This window comes from Thamnophis elegans, chromosome 2 (assembly GCF_009769535.1).
Source record: "Thamnophis elegans isolate rThaEle1 chromosome 2, rThaEle1.pri, whole genome shotgun sequence".
Lineage (NCBI taxonomy): Eukaryota > Metazoa > Chordata > Lepidosauria > Squamata > Colubridae > Thamnophis > Thamnophis elegans.
Genome location: NC_045542.1, coordinates 172,638,191 through 172,653,257, shown reverse-complemented (window position 1 = coordinate 172,653,257; position 15,067 = coordinate 172,638,191). Strand labels below are relative to the sequence as shown.

Genomic DNA, 15,067 nt, shown 5'->3' with positions numbered 1-15,067 from the left:
TTTCCTCATGGCAGACAAGAGCAGAGTTGAAATCCTCTATGAAACAGCTGGAAAAGGTATGTGGGTCGAAGGGAGGGGGAGGAATTCAAAATTAATGTAATTTGTAAGTAATTGTATTATTGTAAGTAATTTGTGTGTGTGTGTGTTTTACCCACCTCTGCTGGCAGGCTGGCACTTTTTTTATGTCGGACATAACGGCAGGGCAGCTTTTGCCCGCTTTCATTCTTTTTGCCTCACCAGCCATAAACCTCACTGCACGTCACTGGTTTGCAACGTGTCTCACTCCCGCTTAATAACATGACATACACACCCCAGCCACGCCTACCCAGGTTTTGTGGCTCCCGGTATTTTCTTTTAAAAGGTATCTCTCTGTGCATGTATCTTTCTCTTCAACCTCTCTCTCTTTCTCCCTCTCATTTCCCTTTCTCCCTCTTTCTTTCTCATCTCTCTTTCTCCCCCTCTCTTTCCCATCTCTCTCTCTCTCTCTCTCGTATCTTTCTGTCTGTATTGCTGCTGATGTTGTTCTTTCTTCTTCTTTGGATGCTTTTTACCGTATGATTTAAATCAAAAATTTCAGATTTGCAGATAAATGAAGCTCTTTCTAGCAATAGCAATAGCAGTAGACTTATATACCGCTTCATAGGCCTTTCAGGCCTCTCTAAGCGGTTTACAGAGAGTCAGCATATTGCCCCCAACAATCTGGGTCCTCATTTTACCCACCTCGGAAGGATGGAAGGCTGAGTCAACCCTGAGCCGGTGAGATTTGAACCGCTGACCTGCTGAGCTAGCAGTAGCCTGCAGTGCTGCATTTAACCACTGCGCCACCTTGGCTTTCAACCCCCCCCCCCCCCCGCTGTGGCTCCCTGTAAGCTGTCTGGCACCGCCCCTTGCCCTCCAGCTCAATCCTCGCCTGCCCTGAGAAGAGAAGAGTGACGGCAGCGAGAGCAAAGTGCCCCTCTATTTGCCTCTTCTTCTGGCCCTTATTGGTGCGATGTGCACCTTGGCCGCTGGAGAGATACCCTGAGACAGTGGCTGGGCGGCTGCAGCTGATGGTATGCTTGTAATGGGGGAGACACCATCTCCCCCATTGTGAAGCACGGTAAGTTTAAGTGTGGTGCGCAAGGTGCTGTAAGAGCTGTGAGCAGCCATGGATGCGGCGAGAGCAGTGGCGTCAGCCACAGCCAGACTAGCCCAGCACAATCATAATGCAAAATCCTAACCCTTCAGCTCACCACAGAGTAATCATATTTTTTTTACTTTTACTTTTCTTTTGAAATAATTAGTTGCTCTGTACTGTTTTCTTGTGGCTGATTGAAATCTGCCGATATTTAAGGGTTCAGATTGGCTGAGAAACAAAGAAATAATTAAATGAATGAATACATAAGAGTCTCTAAACACTAGAGGGAGCCAGGAGGATGCCTAATTTTAAATTGTTGTTGGTTACAAAACACATTCTTGATCAGTCCTTGGAGATGATTTGTCATTTTGTGAATCAACTAAAATATAAAATAGAATAAGAAACAAAAGTAGATGTAGAAAATGATCAACCTACTGTTTCAACTTTATTAGAAATACCGGATAATGCAAACAACCTAACTGTAACCTCATTATATAAATCTGACTTCCTTAATCATCTGGATAGATGCTAATATTGCTTTAATTCCGAAAGAAGATTCTGACTTCACACAGATTAAAAACTAGAAGCCTATATCATTATTGAATGCTGATTGTAAAATTTTTGCATCAATAATGGCAGAGAAATTAAAAAGATTTCTGAATGAATGTATCCACCCAGATCAAAATGGGTTTCTTCCAAAAAGATAAATTAAAAACAATGTAAGATTTATACTAGATACATTGGGCTATTATGAAGTGCGCTGGGAAAAACAAATGGTGCTGATCTATAAACTATATGTAAAATTACATGTCTTGACTGCAGCAAGAATTATATTTGCACAGTACTGGAGAAATGAGGAAACTCCTATAGAAGATGATGTAATTAAAACAAAATTTAGATTGTGCAGAAATGGATAGATTGACACCAAATGGTTGCATAGCAGACGAATATAAATCTGAGTTAGCTCTTCTTACGATGATGGTATGAATACCACCATCCCAGTGCAACTAAAACAAACGTATCAAGCAGATTCACAATTTTTTAGAGGTCAAATTTGGGACTTTTGCGTTATGGACATTAACTAGGCTGAGAATTCTTCAAAAAAAAAGAAGATATGATAGCTATTTCAGTGAGGGAATATTTAATCGGGGAAGATTTGCTTCAGACCAATTTACAACGTCTAACACAGTGTTTCTCAACCTTGACAACTTGAAGATGTCTGGACTTCAACTCCCAGAATTCCCCAGCCGGCTGGGGAATTCTGGGAGTTGAAGTCCGGACATCTTCAAGTTGCCAAGGTTGAGAAACACTGGTCTAACAGAACAAATTTTGGTCCTTTTTTATGGGTATAAAAAATGCTGAGAACTTCTTTAGGAAAAGAGACTTTATAGAGTCTGCAGAGAAGAAAAAGAATCTATTCTATGAAGGTAAGCTGGAGGAATGACTTAAATATGGTTTCATTAATTAGGATGGATTTCTTTTTTTAAAAAAAATGATACAGGTACTGTTGAAAAGCTTTAAGTTAGTTACGTATTTTTAAAATGAGTACGTAGCTATAAATAGGTCTGATGGTTCTTTAAGTAATGCTGAACAATATTCTAAAGTTGATAAAATATTATGGACTATGTTTGAAAATATGAGAAGAAATGATACATTATTCCCCACAGCAAGGAGAAACTGTGATGGCGAAAATGATTCTTTTATCCAAATAAGAAATTATATTTAATTTTGTCTCTAGCTTGAAATTGCTTTTGGATTTTCTGTTTGAAATGAGAGGGAAAATGAAATTTTGATTCTCTTTTTCTAAACTAGACTGGCTTATTGTGACAGAAATAATTTGTACATTATGTTGTGTAAAAGCAATATGTTATGGCTCTAATATTGTTACCTTCAACTGTACCAAAGAGTGTCAAAAGTTGATGCCTTTTTCTTTTTTTCCCCCGTTACACTATACCTGCTCTTTTCCCCTTCCTCTCGTATTACTTTTCCATTTTTTTCTTTCTGTTTTATACTTCGATAAACTAATAAAATCCACTCATGAACATTCACAAAAATACTAGGGACTCACTTCCAGGCATCAAGATGTAGATTATATACAAAGCAATTTCTGTACTCCTGGTTTTATCCCTTTTCCCAACAATACGAAAACAAGATTATGCTTACAATAAAGTAGAGTTAGCCTAACTCTTCATGTCTCCGTTCTGCTTTACTTGGGACAGGCAACATGAACTGCCACATGGGATTTTTTGAAACCAGAATTATACAAGGAATTCCATACATCTCCAAATCTTTGTTGACAGATTGGCCTAGTTTGACCTATCGTAAATTTAAATTTCTAATTTCCTTGTGTTTTGCTCAGGAATAGCAGTATCATAGGTTGAGTCCCCAAAGGAAACTAGAGGTCTCCTAATTCTCCCCCAGAGTCTCTCCCAGATTAGAAGGCTAATCTCTCCCTTCCTACCTGAGTCAGGAATCCGGCAGTTCTTTCACCTTCACCAACAGAAGGAGATGATTCAGTGAACAATGGTGACTCCATTTTGTCTACTGGGAAGGAGAGAGACAGATTAGAAACAGGAAAAGCTTCAACTTCATCTTTTCTACCTTGAAGGGACAAATTAAGATTTCTTCCTATCCTGCTCAGGAAACCTCCATTTTTGTGTCTTCTACACACTAACTTTCATAGACTCCATCATGGGAGTCAAGAATGAAAGGAGAAGACCAAACCCACCACATGCTGAAGAACAAATCTGAGTTAGATTGTTCTCCTAATCTTTTGGAATAACAAGTGGAAGTATATATTCTTGGCAATCAAAGCATTTGCTCAATCACTGTAAATTCTCCCCCCCCCCCTCAGACACTCTGGAGTTTGAAACCAAGGAAATTAGAGATATTCTAGCAACCCAGGAAACATGCCTACAAGATCAGGTGGTCTTGGAAATGGCTCAGCAGGGATCTGTGTAGGAATTTAGCCAAAATTATCTCTTAAGGAAGGCCAAAGACAAAGAGAAATCATGATGGAGGAGGAGCCAGGATGCAACTCAAGGTGGCCCCTACAGGAGTCGGTCTTCTGTGAAAGGCAAATCCTAGAGTTAGGGTTAGGGTCCTAGGCTTGCTCTGAAGGGAGGGAATTCCTTTGTGCACCTTAAGTCTTCTAGCTTGAAGAGGGAGTTCTATCTTTCTTATGAGGTCACCTTCTACTAAGTCCAATGACTAAGACCTGAGAAGACGCAGAGAATGAAGGATAACTGGAATCTTTCTAGAAAGTCTCCAATCCAGTGGAACAGTCTCCCCTTACCTAGTGAAGAATTCTGACCTTGACTTTTATCCTTGGGGATCCCTCTGGAAAACAAATCAGGGGAAAGATTTGTGAGATCCACCCAATTACTCTCCATTCCTGGAAGGGCCTCAGAACCTGGAATATAAGCAAAGAAGAGCAGTTAAGAGAACATGACAAGAGAGGGTCTGGGTGTTATTTTCTACCCACAAAACCCTTGTGTCCATCAGTGGCGACGGATGAGACCCAATAGGAGAGTCGCTCCAAAGGAGATACTCTTTGGAAGAACTCAAGACCAATTTTGCTAATGAGGTTCTCTAAGTATCAACTCAAATTATTAATCTCGCAAAGCCTATCAGGGAGCAATGGAAGAATTGAAGCATGTAAAGATCCCTCTGTGTACCCCAAAAGAAGCTTCTCTCACCTGGGACCTTTCCTGCTTCTTCTCTGCCCGGATCAGAAGGGATCTTCCAGCGGGCAAGCGGTCTCCGCTGCCTCTCCAAAGACCCTTCCAGTCTTCCAGGAATCTGAATGTAAATGGAGATCAAGCAGGGGGTTCCTTTAGGCTTCCTTCTCTCCTCCCCCCCTGCCCCATTCTGTGGTCTCTCCCCATGCACAGCCAAGAGCAGTTATGGGGCGGATTCCCCGCTCCTTCCAACGTTAGAACCTCCTTCCCTCCCCTGGGGAGGATCTGAACGGCGGGACCCCCTCCACCTGCTCCGCCGCACCAGATTACCAGGGTACCAACTCGCAGCCCGAACAGACGGAGTAGAGCATGCGCAGTGGGCTAGTCGGTCGGAAGCCAAGAGAGCGCCCACTGCTGGCCCGTAGCATGAAATATCGGCTGCGGGGGTAGCTTTGGAGGGATGGAGAGAGAGAAAGACTCAAGCCGTCAAAGCTTAAAGGAAAACAGACACGGGAAAAGTGAAAGGTTTCCCAAGAAGTAAATATGACTTTCCCTTGTCAAGGGTGGGGAAATGGGAGGGACCATTGATCCTGAGGGGGAGGGAGTGGGGGAGAAGGGGATTGCTCCCCCCCCTCAGGGGAGACGTGGAGGAAAAGGCTGCCGGCCGAGGGAGGCGGGAACTTGCGAGACTCCTCCCCTTTCCGTTTGGCCACGCCCCTGCAGTGCTATGCCCTCCCCTCAGGAGCCCCTTTCATCCTTCTCTGATGGGAGCCCCCCCCCAAGGGACCCTTTGAAGTCACCGTGATCCCCAGAATGGATTCGTGTCATGCCATCAGCCTCCACTCTGCCTGGACCTCCCAACTCGGACTCAAAAGTGCAAAGCCTTAAAAGTCAAAAAATGCCTCCCAAGTTGTAGAAAGAGGCAAAAAAAGAGAAAAAAAAGACTGAAATTTCCTGGTTCCCCTTTTGAGTCCTCGGGTGCAAAGGCAGGAGAGAAAGTTGGCCAAAGCGCTTTCAATGATGCACGGATTCTCTCCACACATCTAATATTACTAGTTGGTGGCCGGATGGGAAGCCAGTGGGCTGTTTCGGAGCCCGGAACCCTGTGGAGCCAGCACAGGAGGCGCGCGGGCCCGGGTGGAAGGCAGCCTTTTCTGCAGCATCCCCATCCCCTCTTTGGATCCCCCTGCAGTGGGGCGGGGGGGGGGGCTCTGCCTTTGCAGAAACAGGGCGGTCCGCTTGCCCTCCTCGAGCGCTTTCTTCCTTCTGCTGCTGCGGAAAGAAATAATCTCCCGCCGTCCCGAAACTGCACCGCGCTGGGGGGGGGGGGATCTCTTGCATGGAAGCAGCTGGTGGCAGCAGCGGCAATAGCACCGGCAGAGCACACTCTGCCTTCGGGAGCCCATTCCCCCAGCTGAATCAGCTGCAGCGGCACCAACGGATGGTGGGATATTCTTTCTTTTGGCGGCGGAAGAAGGAAGGAAGCACTCCAGGAGGATAGTGCACGTGTGCAGCAGTCCCAGGACATCTGCCTGCCTGGCGCCCCTCTCAAAGAGAACGAAGCGTCTGCAGGCGCTTCTTCCAACAGCCGAGGAAGGAAGAGGGGCCGAGGCCTCGACTGTTGGAAGAAGCGGTGTGCCCGCTTTGTTCTCTTTTGAGAGCTGCCTTGCTTGCCGCGGCGCGAGGCAGTGCAGCTGGGGAGAAATCAGGGGGCGAGGAAGGAAAAAGCCGAGCTTCTGCTAGGGACCACCTTCTCTTCCTTCTCCCCCCCTCCCCCATTCCTCCCCGGCACGCTCGCCTCAAGTGTGTGTGTGTGTGTGTGTAAAAGGGGGGCTGGATGGGACAGATCAGAGCTGGGAGGCTGGCAAAGAAGCCACGGTTCCCCCGCTGTCAAGGCTCTCAGAAGAAGGAGGCAGGTATACTGGCTGGCACTCGCTTCCCTTACCGCTCGCCACCGCTGCTGCTGCCCCCGTCCCGCCTGCTGCAGCCCGGGCCCACCTGCCCTGCTTAGCTGGGCAACTGGGTGGGAAAGCGGCAAGCGGTGAGCGGCAAGGAAAGCAAACACCAGCCAGCATCCGTGCCTTCTTCCTCCAAGAGCCGCGACAACTCCTTTGCCAGCCACCCAGCTGACAAAACACATTTTTGCGGTTCTTTGGGCGTGGCTAGGTGGGGGAGGCATGTGACTGCGTGGGCGTGAGTGACGTCAAGTAGGCCATGCCCACTCAGTCACATGCCCCCACCCTAGTCACGCCCACAGAACCGGTAGCAAAGAAATTTGAAACCCATCTCTGGACTGGGTGAATGGAAGAGGCTTCAGTAACAAACAGTTGTCTTTATTTGACAACTATGTACAATCCAGCAGCCAGCCTGTCTGACAGCTTGCCCTTATATAGGAATCTGTCAAGAGGGCTCAACCCGTCAGATGTGGAGTAGTTTCCTGTGGGAATGGCGGACCTGAGTGAAGCCTATTGCTTGGCTCTTGATGCGTAACACTTATCATCCGATGCTTATCAGATGTCAAACTTCCCAGGTCATAGAAACGGGCTCGCCATGAAGCAGGAGGAGGAGTCATACAGATAGTGCTCTGTAAACCAAAAGTTGATTGTGGACAGGAAGGCTAAAGACATGTGTCACGTAGGGAGGGCCATGTGAAAAATAAGTGAGCTGTGGCTGGAGGAGACCTCTAGATTTTGAGCCTCATCAGCTACTGGTCTGGGATTTCCACATCTCAGCAATCATTGCCTCCTCTAGACATTGCGTTATGGTCCGCGGGTGGTCTGCAGAGGTGGCAACAGAGTCAGACAGTGAGGAGGTTGGGGAAGAACATGGGCTAGTCCTGGGGTCTGGAGAAGGCTCTGATGAGGGCTCTGCATCGGAGGCAGAGAGGGGGCCAGGGCCATCTGGGAGTTATGTACAGTCTCCAGAGCCTCCAGTAGGACAGCAGCGAGGCAGAGAAACAGGCTCCCCCTGTTCCCAGTGCGTGCATGCGCAGAGCTGCCAGAAGGCAAGAACACTTAAAACAGAAGGGACGACTCAGGAGTAAGGTTTGGAGGCGATTGCCCTCTCCCATAGGACATAAAGGAGGAGCAAAGGCACATGAGCTTTTGTAGGAAGCAACTTGGTTCATGCTGGTCAGTTTACCTTCTGAAATTCCATTTGGACTCTTTGCTTCATGTGGCCTTGCCAAGCTAATTGCCAATTAAGTCTTTGTCAGTGTTTTCAAAGAAGGTAAAGGTGGATGCTTATCAGCCTTATCCCGAAGGACCTCGGCAGCCTCCTGTAGAACTCTTTCCAACTATTTGGGATTCATTACCGGCTGTGAATGAATATAATTCACAGCCTTTGAAATAAAAATAGGGTTTTTGGACCTAATTATGTGCTTCTTGTGTATTGGTGTATCAGGAACCCATTGCTTCGCCCAGAGCCCACCTCTGTCCTCTTTGGGACTCCCCATCTGAATACAGAAAGGTCCCCTCGAGTTGCACTGCACACAATCTGCGTAACCCCTCCCCCTTTTCTGTTTCTGCTCCAAAGGCTTTCCCCGCAGGGAGAAATCACAAGAGATTCTACCCAGAGACAGGTGACTCAACAGAAGGGAGCCCTCCCATTGGCTCTATTATTTGGCAGCCAACTCTGAAGCATCCTGGTCAAGCCCCAATCCCAATTCCACTTGTTCCCTTTCATGGGGAGGGGGCTTGTGGGAAGCCTCCATGGGCTCCGCCTGTTGCTGCTGCTGGTTGGGACGCTGGAAGTAAAGGGAAAGAGGACCCCTAGTAAGGGTGGAGGAGTGGGAGGGTCCATAGATGCTGTTGGGTGAGAAGTCTCCCTCCCAGGTGAGATGTGAGCAACACGGGAGCTTGTGTGTCTCCTCCCCTTTTTTCTTGGCCCCTCCCCTCCCAATGCAATTCCCTCAGGTGAAGAAGGGGGAAAGGGGTTCCCAGAGGGGTTGTTAGTCGCGAAGTCATGTCTGACCTATCGCAACCCCATCGACAACGTTCCTCCAGGCCTTCCTGTCCTCTACCATCCCCCAGAGTCCATTGAAGCCCACACCAACTGTTTCAGTGACTCAATCTAGTCACCTCTTTCTCTGTCGTCCCGTTCTTCTTCTGCCAGGAATCATTCCCAGCATTAGTCCCAGAGGGGTGGGAGGAGCTTATTCTGGCGAGGAGAGGAGCGAGACGAATGTCATTCTGAGGGAAGAGCCACCATAGGGGAGGGTGTCTTTGGGGTCCTCAGGGAAGGACTGGACTCCTGCCATTCCTGTCAGAAACCACATTGGGCCACCTTCTGGTCCCCTCTTCCCCCTCAAGAGCCTTTTTTTAGCTTCTCTGATGGAAAACCCCTGGGGGAGCTTTGAAGTCACCCCATCACTGAGGCAAATGTATTAGACCATCCCAGATCCCCACACTGGATCCCCTTTCACGCCCTCACCCTCCACTTGCCCTCAAGGACCCTTCAGAATAATCATGGTATTTCTTTCAGGGCTTCATTTGTAAAGGGGAAGAATGCTGGCTGGACAATAAGGAATATATTGGACTTATTTGATTAATACATTATGTAATTATATTAAATAGGAAGGTAAATATAGATGCTGTCTGGACCTCCCCACTGTGAATCAAAGTGCAAATCCTTAAGGCCAAAAATACCTTCCAAGTTGTGAAAAGAGTAAAAGGCTTAAATTCCAATAAAAATGCCGGGATTTTATTAGCATTGTTACCAGGGGTGAGTTCTGGCTGCTGCTACTGCCGGTTTGCTTAGGGACACGCTGCGCTCGCATGCTCCTGGAGGTGCTGTGCATGAGCGCATAAGACTGGCCCATGCCATCCTGGCAAAAGCGCACACAGACACGGCCTACCCTATCCTGGTGTGCTCCCGCCTCTTCTGATGCGCACGTGCCCCTGCTTGGATGGCATGTGCAGGGCCTGTGTGTGTGTCCGTACACCTCCTCCTTTACACATGCCACCCGCCAGGATGTGATAGGCCAGGCCGAAGTGACACAGGCCAGCACCTTACCGTTTCCAAAACAACCACATGGGCCGGATCCGATCACATCGTGGGACTTATCTGGCTCACGGGTCTCATGTTTGACACCCCATTTTGTGCTAACTCTGTCCCACTGTGTTTTGGCTTGTGGTTGGAGAGCAAGTCGCCGCTGGTCATTTTCTCAGGCCCCTTGCGGTTTCCCCCATCTTGTGGCATGCCGGTGGAGCCTGATCCACTCAAAACCTGACCACAGTGGCTAACAGCAGTGCCGAGGTGCATCGGGTAGCAGGCCCAGCAGGAAGTAGGGAGGGAGTGGCTACAAGACAGAGGCTGACTTCAGTCCAGGGAAGGGACTGCAGCCTCAGGGGCTCTGTCTGAAGGAGCTGTGTCAGTCGGGCAGCTCCCTGAAGGTACTTTGGAGCTGCTGCCTCGCAGGGCAGGGTGGGGTTCAGCTCTCCCCGCCAAGCAGCCCTGGTGAAGGAGGCACATCATTGGTGGCAATACTGCTGCCGCTCGGCAGACCCACCCAGCACTGTGAGGAGGCAAAGCAGTCAGCTAAAAAGGCTGAGTAGAAATGGTAAAACACACCCAGCCCCAGTAGGCAAAAAATGGGCACCGCAAGTGGGGAAAGCCAGATCCCCATTGTCAACCTTGCCACCCAGGCCCAGTAGAGATGGAAGCAGAGGCAAATGATCCCAGCCGGGCTTGGGCTGCCATGGTGCCAATTGATATCCAGTTTTGAACGCACATGATGGCTGCCTTTTGCCTGCTGGGAATGAGCATTCTATGTCACCTCTACCTTTCTAGCTAGCCACTTTGCCTCCTTTGGGCTGGTAGCTTCAATGGTGCCAGGGTGCGTGATGGGAACGCATTCTACACACAGGCAAAGTACAAGATCCGTGAGGGGGTGGAGATGACCAGTAGCGACCTGCTCTCCAAGCACAAGCAAGAGAGATAAGATGGAGAAAGCGGGTTGATGATTTCTAGCAGCAGCCGCCCCACACAGTCCTCACCTTGTCTTGGCCCGTGGCCACAGCAGTAGCCAAAAGCAGAGGTGCGGGGAGAGGCACACGGTTCAGCCTGCTGTATGCATCAGGCAGCCATCTGTACTGTCCCAGCCATATGGTATGGAACAGGCAAGCCCAGTGGTGCCCATCACATGCCTCTTTCCCCGACTCTGCCTGCTGTCGATGCCAACACCGCCATGCCTGTTTCTCGGAGGGCCAGCTGAAGAGTCCCTGCTGCAGACACCTCCCCATCCATGTAGTAACATGCCTGAAAGATCAGTAAGTGCACCCACCCTGGAAACGCTAAGGAGCCAGCCCATGACATTTGGCTCTGCCCATCCCATCCCGGCAGATGTGTTTGTGCACAGGGGCGCTAACCACATGCAGACACAGGCCCTGCCCACGCCATCCCAGCAGGTACATGCGTGCACAGGAAGCGGTAGGAGCACAAGGGATCTCCCTCCCGTCCTGTATGTAGCCTTGATGTGGGTAATATTCATAAGGGAAATATTTTTTTTAATTATTTATACATTTTTCTTTAACATATGTAACTGCTTAGTAAACAGTGTATTGTCTGGGACAATTTACTTGTACATAATAATAGTAATAAGATTATTCACTTATACCTAGAAATAATCTTCCAAATTCCAATTACTACCTGTATTGCCTAACCATTGATAAAACAAATCCCGTGTCTTCTTTGTCCTTTATCTTTAATGTTATCCATCTGCACAATCTATTACTTTCTGTTATACCTAACAAAATATTTCTGGGTTTAAATCTTTATGTTGCTTTAACATTTTCTCTAACTATGTGTGCATTTTTTCCCCTTTGGGCATATCCACCACATATGGTAATAAGAACCCAGTATCAGATTATATTTCAACATTTGGCACACGTTTTTAAATTTCCTTGTACCCTATCTGATGTCAAATGGCACCTGTAAAACATTTTATACATGTTTTCCTTATAGATAGTTGCCATTGTAACTATCTATACCAAGCTGATATTTTTGTGTAGTTTTTTGCTTTACATTTTTCCCATACTAAGAATAGAGTCTTTCTTACATCGTGTCTTTGAAAATATCTGTTATTCTTTTCATACCAGAAAAAGGAATGCCATCCCAATTGAAGACCATGTCCCTCCAACAGTAGTAGTCTTCTTAGATTTATCCATTCTTCCACCCAAGTTAGTACAGAAGCCTGGTAATAAAGTTTGCAATCCAGCAACCCAAAGCCCCGATAGTTTTTAGATTCTTGCTGCATTTTCAGTCTTATTCTTGCTCATTTTTCTTTTTCTTCTAATATATTTCAAGATTATTGTATTTAGCTCATCGAAGTATTTTCTCTCTAACTTTATAGGGATCATTTGGAACAAAAAAAGTACCTTTAGCAGGATATTCATTTTTATGGTTGCTATTCCTCTCATTGACAGTTGCAAGGTTTTTCAGTTCTCCAAATCCATTTTTTGTTGTATTAATCTTTTATAATTGTTCCTTAATTCCTTAATATACTCCCAAATATTTAGCTTTTTTGATTACCTGAAGGTCCATCTTCTTTGTTAATTTTGTTTATCTGTAAGGGAAATAAGTTAATTGCTGTCTGCAAGATATTTTTCTGGCCACTGTGGATTCTCTCTTGAGATGCATTCTCTTTTCAAAAAAACTCATCCTGCATTCCGTGCATTTCTATTTCTCTCGAGTATGGATCCTCTTATGGAGAGCAAGGTTATTGTAAAATCTGAAGTTCTTTCCACATTCCAGGCATTTATAGGGTTTTTCTCCTGTGTGGGTCCTTTTATGGGAAGTCAGAGACCTACTGGCAGCGAAGATTTTTCCACACTCTGTGCACTTATAAGGTTTTTCTCCTGTATGGATCCTATTATGGAAAGTAAGTTGACTGCTTCGGCTGAAATTCTTCCCACACTCCATGCATTTATAAGGTTTCTCTCCTCTGTGGATTCTTTCATGAGAAGTAAGAGAAGTCTTGCTAGTAAAGTTCTTTCCACACTCCAGGCATGTATAGGGTTTTTCTCCCGTGTGGACTCGTTTGTGGAGAATCATGTAACTGCTGCTTTTATAGCTCTTTCCACACACCATGCATTTATAGGGTTTTTCTCCTGTGTGGACCCGTTTATGGGAAGCAAGTTCAGAGTATTGCCTGAACACCTTCCCACAGTCTAAGCATTTATAGGGTTTTTCTCCTGTGTGGATCCTTTTATGAGAAGTAAGAGAAGTCTTTACACTGAAGTTTTTTCCACACTCTGTGCATGTATAAGGTTTGTCTCCTGTGTGAACCCGTTTATGAGAAGCAAGGGTACTGTTTTGGCTGAAGCCCTTCCCACAGTCTAGGCATTTATAGGGTTTTTCTCCTGTGTGGATTAGTTTATGAATATTAAGAGCACCCTTTCCCTTGAAACTCTTCCCACACTCAATGCATTTAAAGGGTTTTTCATCTGTATGTACCTTTTTATGGGACGTAAGGGAACACTTCGTGGTGAACCTTTGTCCACAATCCATACATTTATAAGGTTTTTCCCCCGAATGGATCCTTCTATGGCACATCAGGTAATTACTACTTTTGAAGCTCTTCCCACATTCTATGCATTTAAAGGGTTTTTCTCCAGTATGCCTCCTTTTATGGGAAGTAAGGGAATTCTTCCTACTGAACATTTGTCCACAATCCACACATTTATAAGGTTTTCTCCCTGTATGGATCCTTTTGTGGCACCTCAAGTAACTACTACTGCTGAAGCTCTTCTCACATTGTTTGCATTTATAGGGTTTTTCTCCTGTGTGAACCCGTTTATGAGAAGTAAGAGCACTCTTTGCACTGAAGCTCTTTCCACACTCCATGCATGTATAGGGTTTCTCTCCTGTGTGGACCCGTTTATGGGAAGCAAGGGTACTGCCTTGCCTGAAGGCCTTCCCACACTCCATGCATTTATAGGGTTTTTCTCCTGTGTGGATCCGTTTATGACAATTAAGAGCGCTTCTTACACTGAAGCTCTTTCCACAGTCCATGCATGTATAGGGTTTTTCTCCTGTATGTATCCTTTTATGGGATGTAAGGGAACACTTCATACTGAACCTTTGTCCACAATCCACACATTTATAAGGTTTTCTCCCTGTATGGATCCTTTTGTGGCATATCAGGTAACTACTACTGCTGAAGCTCTTCCCACATTCTATGCATTTAAAGGGTTTTTCTGCAGTATGTACCCTTTTATGGGATGTAAGGGAATACTTCCTATTGAACCTTTTCCCACAATCCACACATTTATGGATCTTTTTATTGGAAGTTAAATTAACTCTTCTCCCAATGCTTTTTCCACAGTCCACACCGTTGTAGGGCTTCTCCCTTGCCTGGTTCATTTTATGTAAAGTAGGATTATTACTGCTGGAGCTTTTTCTAGTTTTGTAGTGGTTACTAACATAGGGTGTTGCTTTGAATCTTTTTCTATTTTGAGATTTCCCCGTATTTTCTTTGGAATCACTTTGGGTCAGGAAACGATCCATTTCCACACATTCAAGAATAGATTTTTCTCTCGGAGTGTGCTTCTTTTCATGTTTCTTCCTTTCCCGCTTATTTGTACATGTCTTCTCAGGAATTTTAGTTTTGATTATTTGCAATGGCACTAAATTCGGCTCTTGGTCATTTTGCTTGTTCTGTACTTCGAAGGCTTGCGGGAGAAGAAAAATAAATTAGAATGATCTACAACATCCACTGGTGTCCCTATGCGTACATTTATCAACTACTGGATGACCACAAGACTGAATGTCAACCCCTGCTGATCACTACACTGATCTTTTTTTTAAAATGAAACTGCTACTCAGAAGACCATGAAGGGGGACTGGAATTAATGTCAAAGAAAAAGAGAATAGATTAAATCATTTTTAACAATTTATGTACAGAGGAACCTTACCTAAAGAGTCCACAATCTTAGATGTTTCCAACATGACTTCTTGATACAGAGCTTTCTGGCTGGGATCAAGCAGCAACCACTCTTCACTATTGAAACGGATGGCCACCTCTCCAAAAGACACAGGACCCTAAAGAAGGAAGAATCCCCGAAGAAGACTTGATCTCCTTCAATCTGCAAATCCTAAAAGCACAAAGTTCTATGGAAATTTTCAGTCATCCGTAGTCATGGTTGTCTTAAAGGTGCTTTTTTTCAGAGGCAACTGGACTTTCTAGTTTTTCTTTGAAAAGGTTTCGCTTTCCATCCAAGAAATTTCTCCAACAATTAGGAAGTCCAGTTGGCTCTGGAAAAAAGCATCT

The 15,067-nt window shown here is 45.9% G+C and overlaps 2 protein-coding genes across 2 annotated transcripts in view; both read right to left on the bottom strand.

Annotated features, from left to right (window-relative positions):
• The window catches only part of LOC116503332 (zinc finger protein 665-like), a 35,913-nt gene extending 31,466 nt beyond the window's left edge, over window positions 1–4,447 (bottom strand). Inside the window, exon 1 of the mRNA XM_032209684.1 lies at window positions 4,413–4,447. The gene's annotated coding sequence lies outside the window, so the exon portion shown is untranslated. The remainder of the gene's footprint in view (window positions 1–4,412) is intronic.
• Window positions 1–15,067, bottom strand: part of LOC116503338 (zinc finger protein 420-like) — a 51,143-nt gene that overhangs the window by 17,132 nt on the left and 18,944 nt on the right. Inside the window, exon 6 of the mRNA XM_032209696.1 lies at window positions 10,548–14,035. Within this exon, the coding sequence (XP_032065587.1) occupies window positions 12,475–14,035 (1,561 nt within the window). The 3' untranslated portion in view covers window positions 10,548–12,474. Of the gene's footprint in view, window positions 14,036–15,067 lie in introns of the transcript that reaches the window.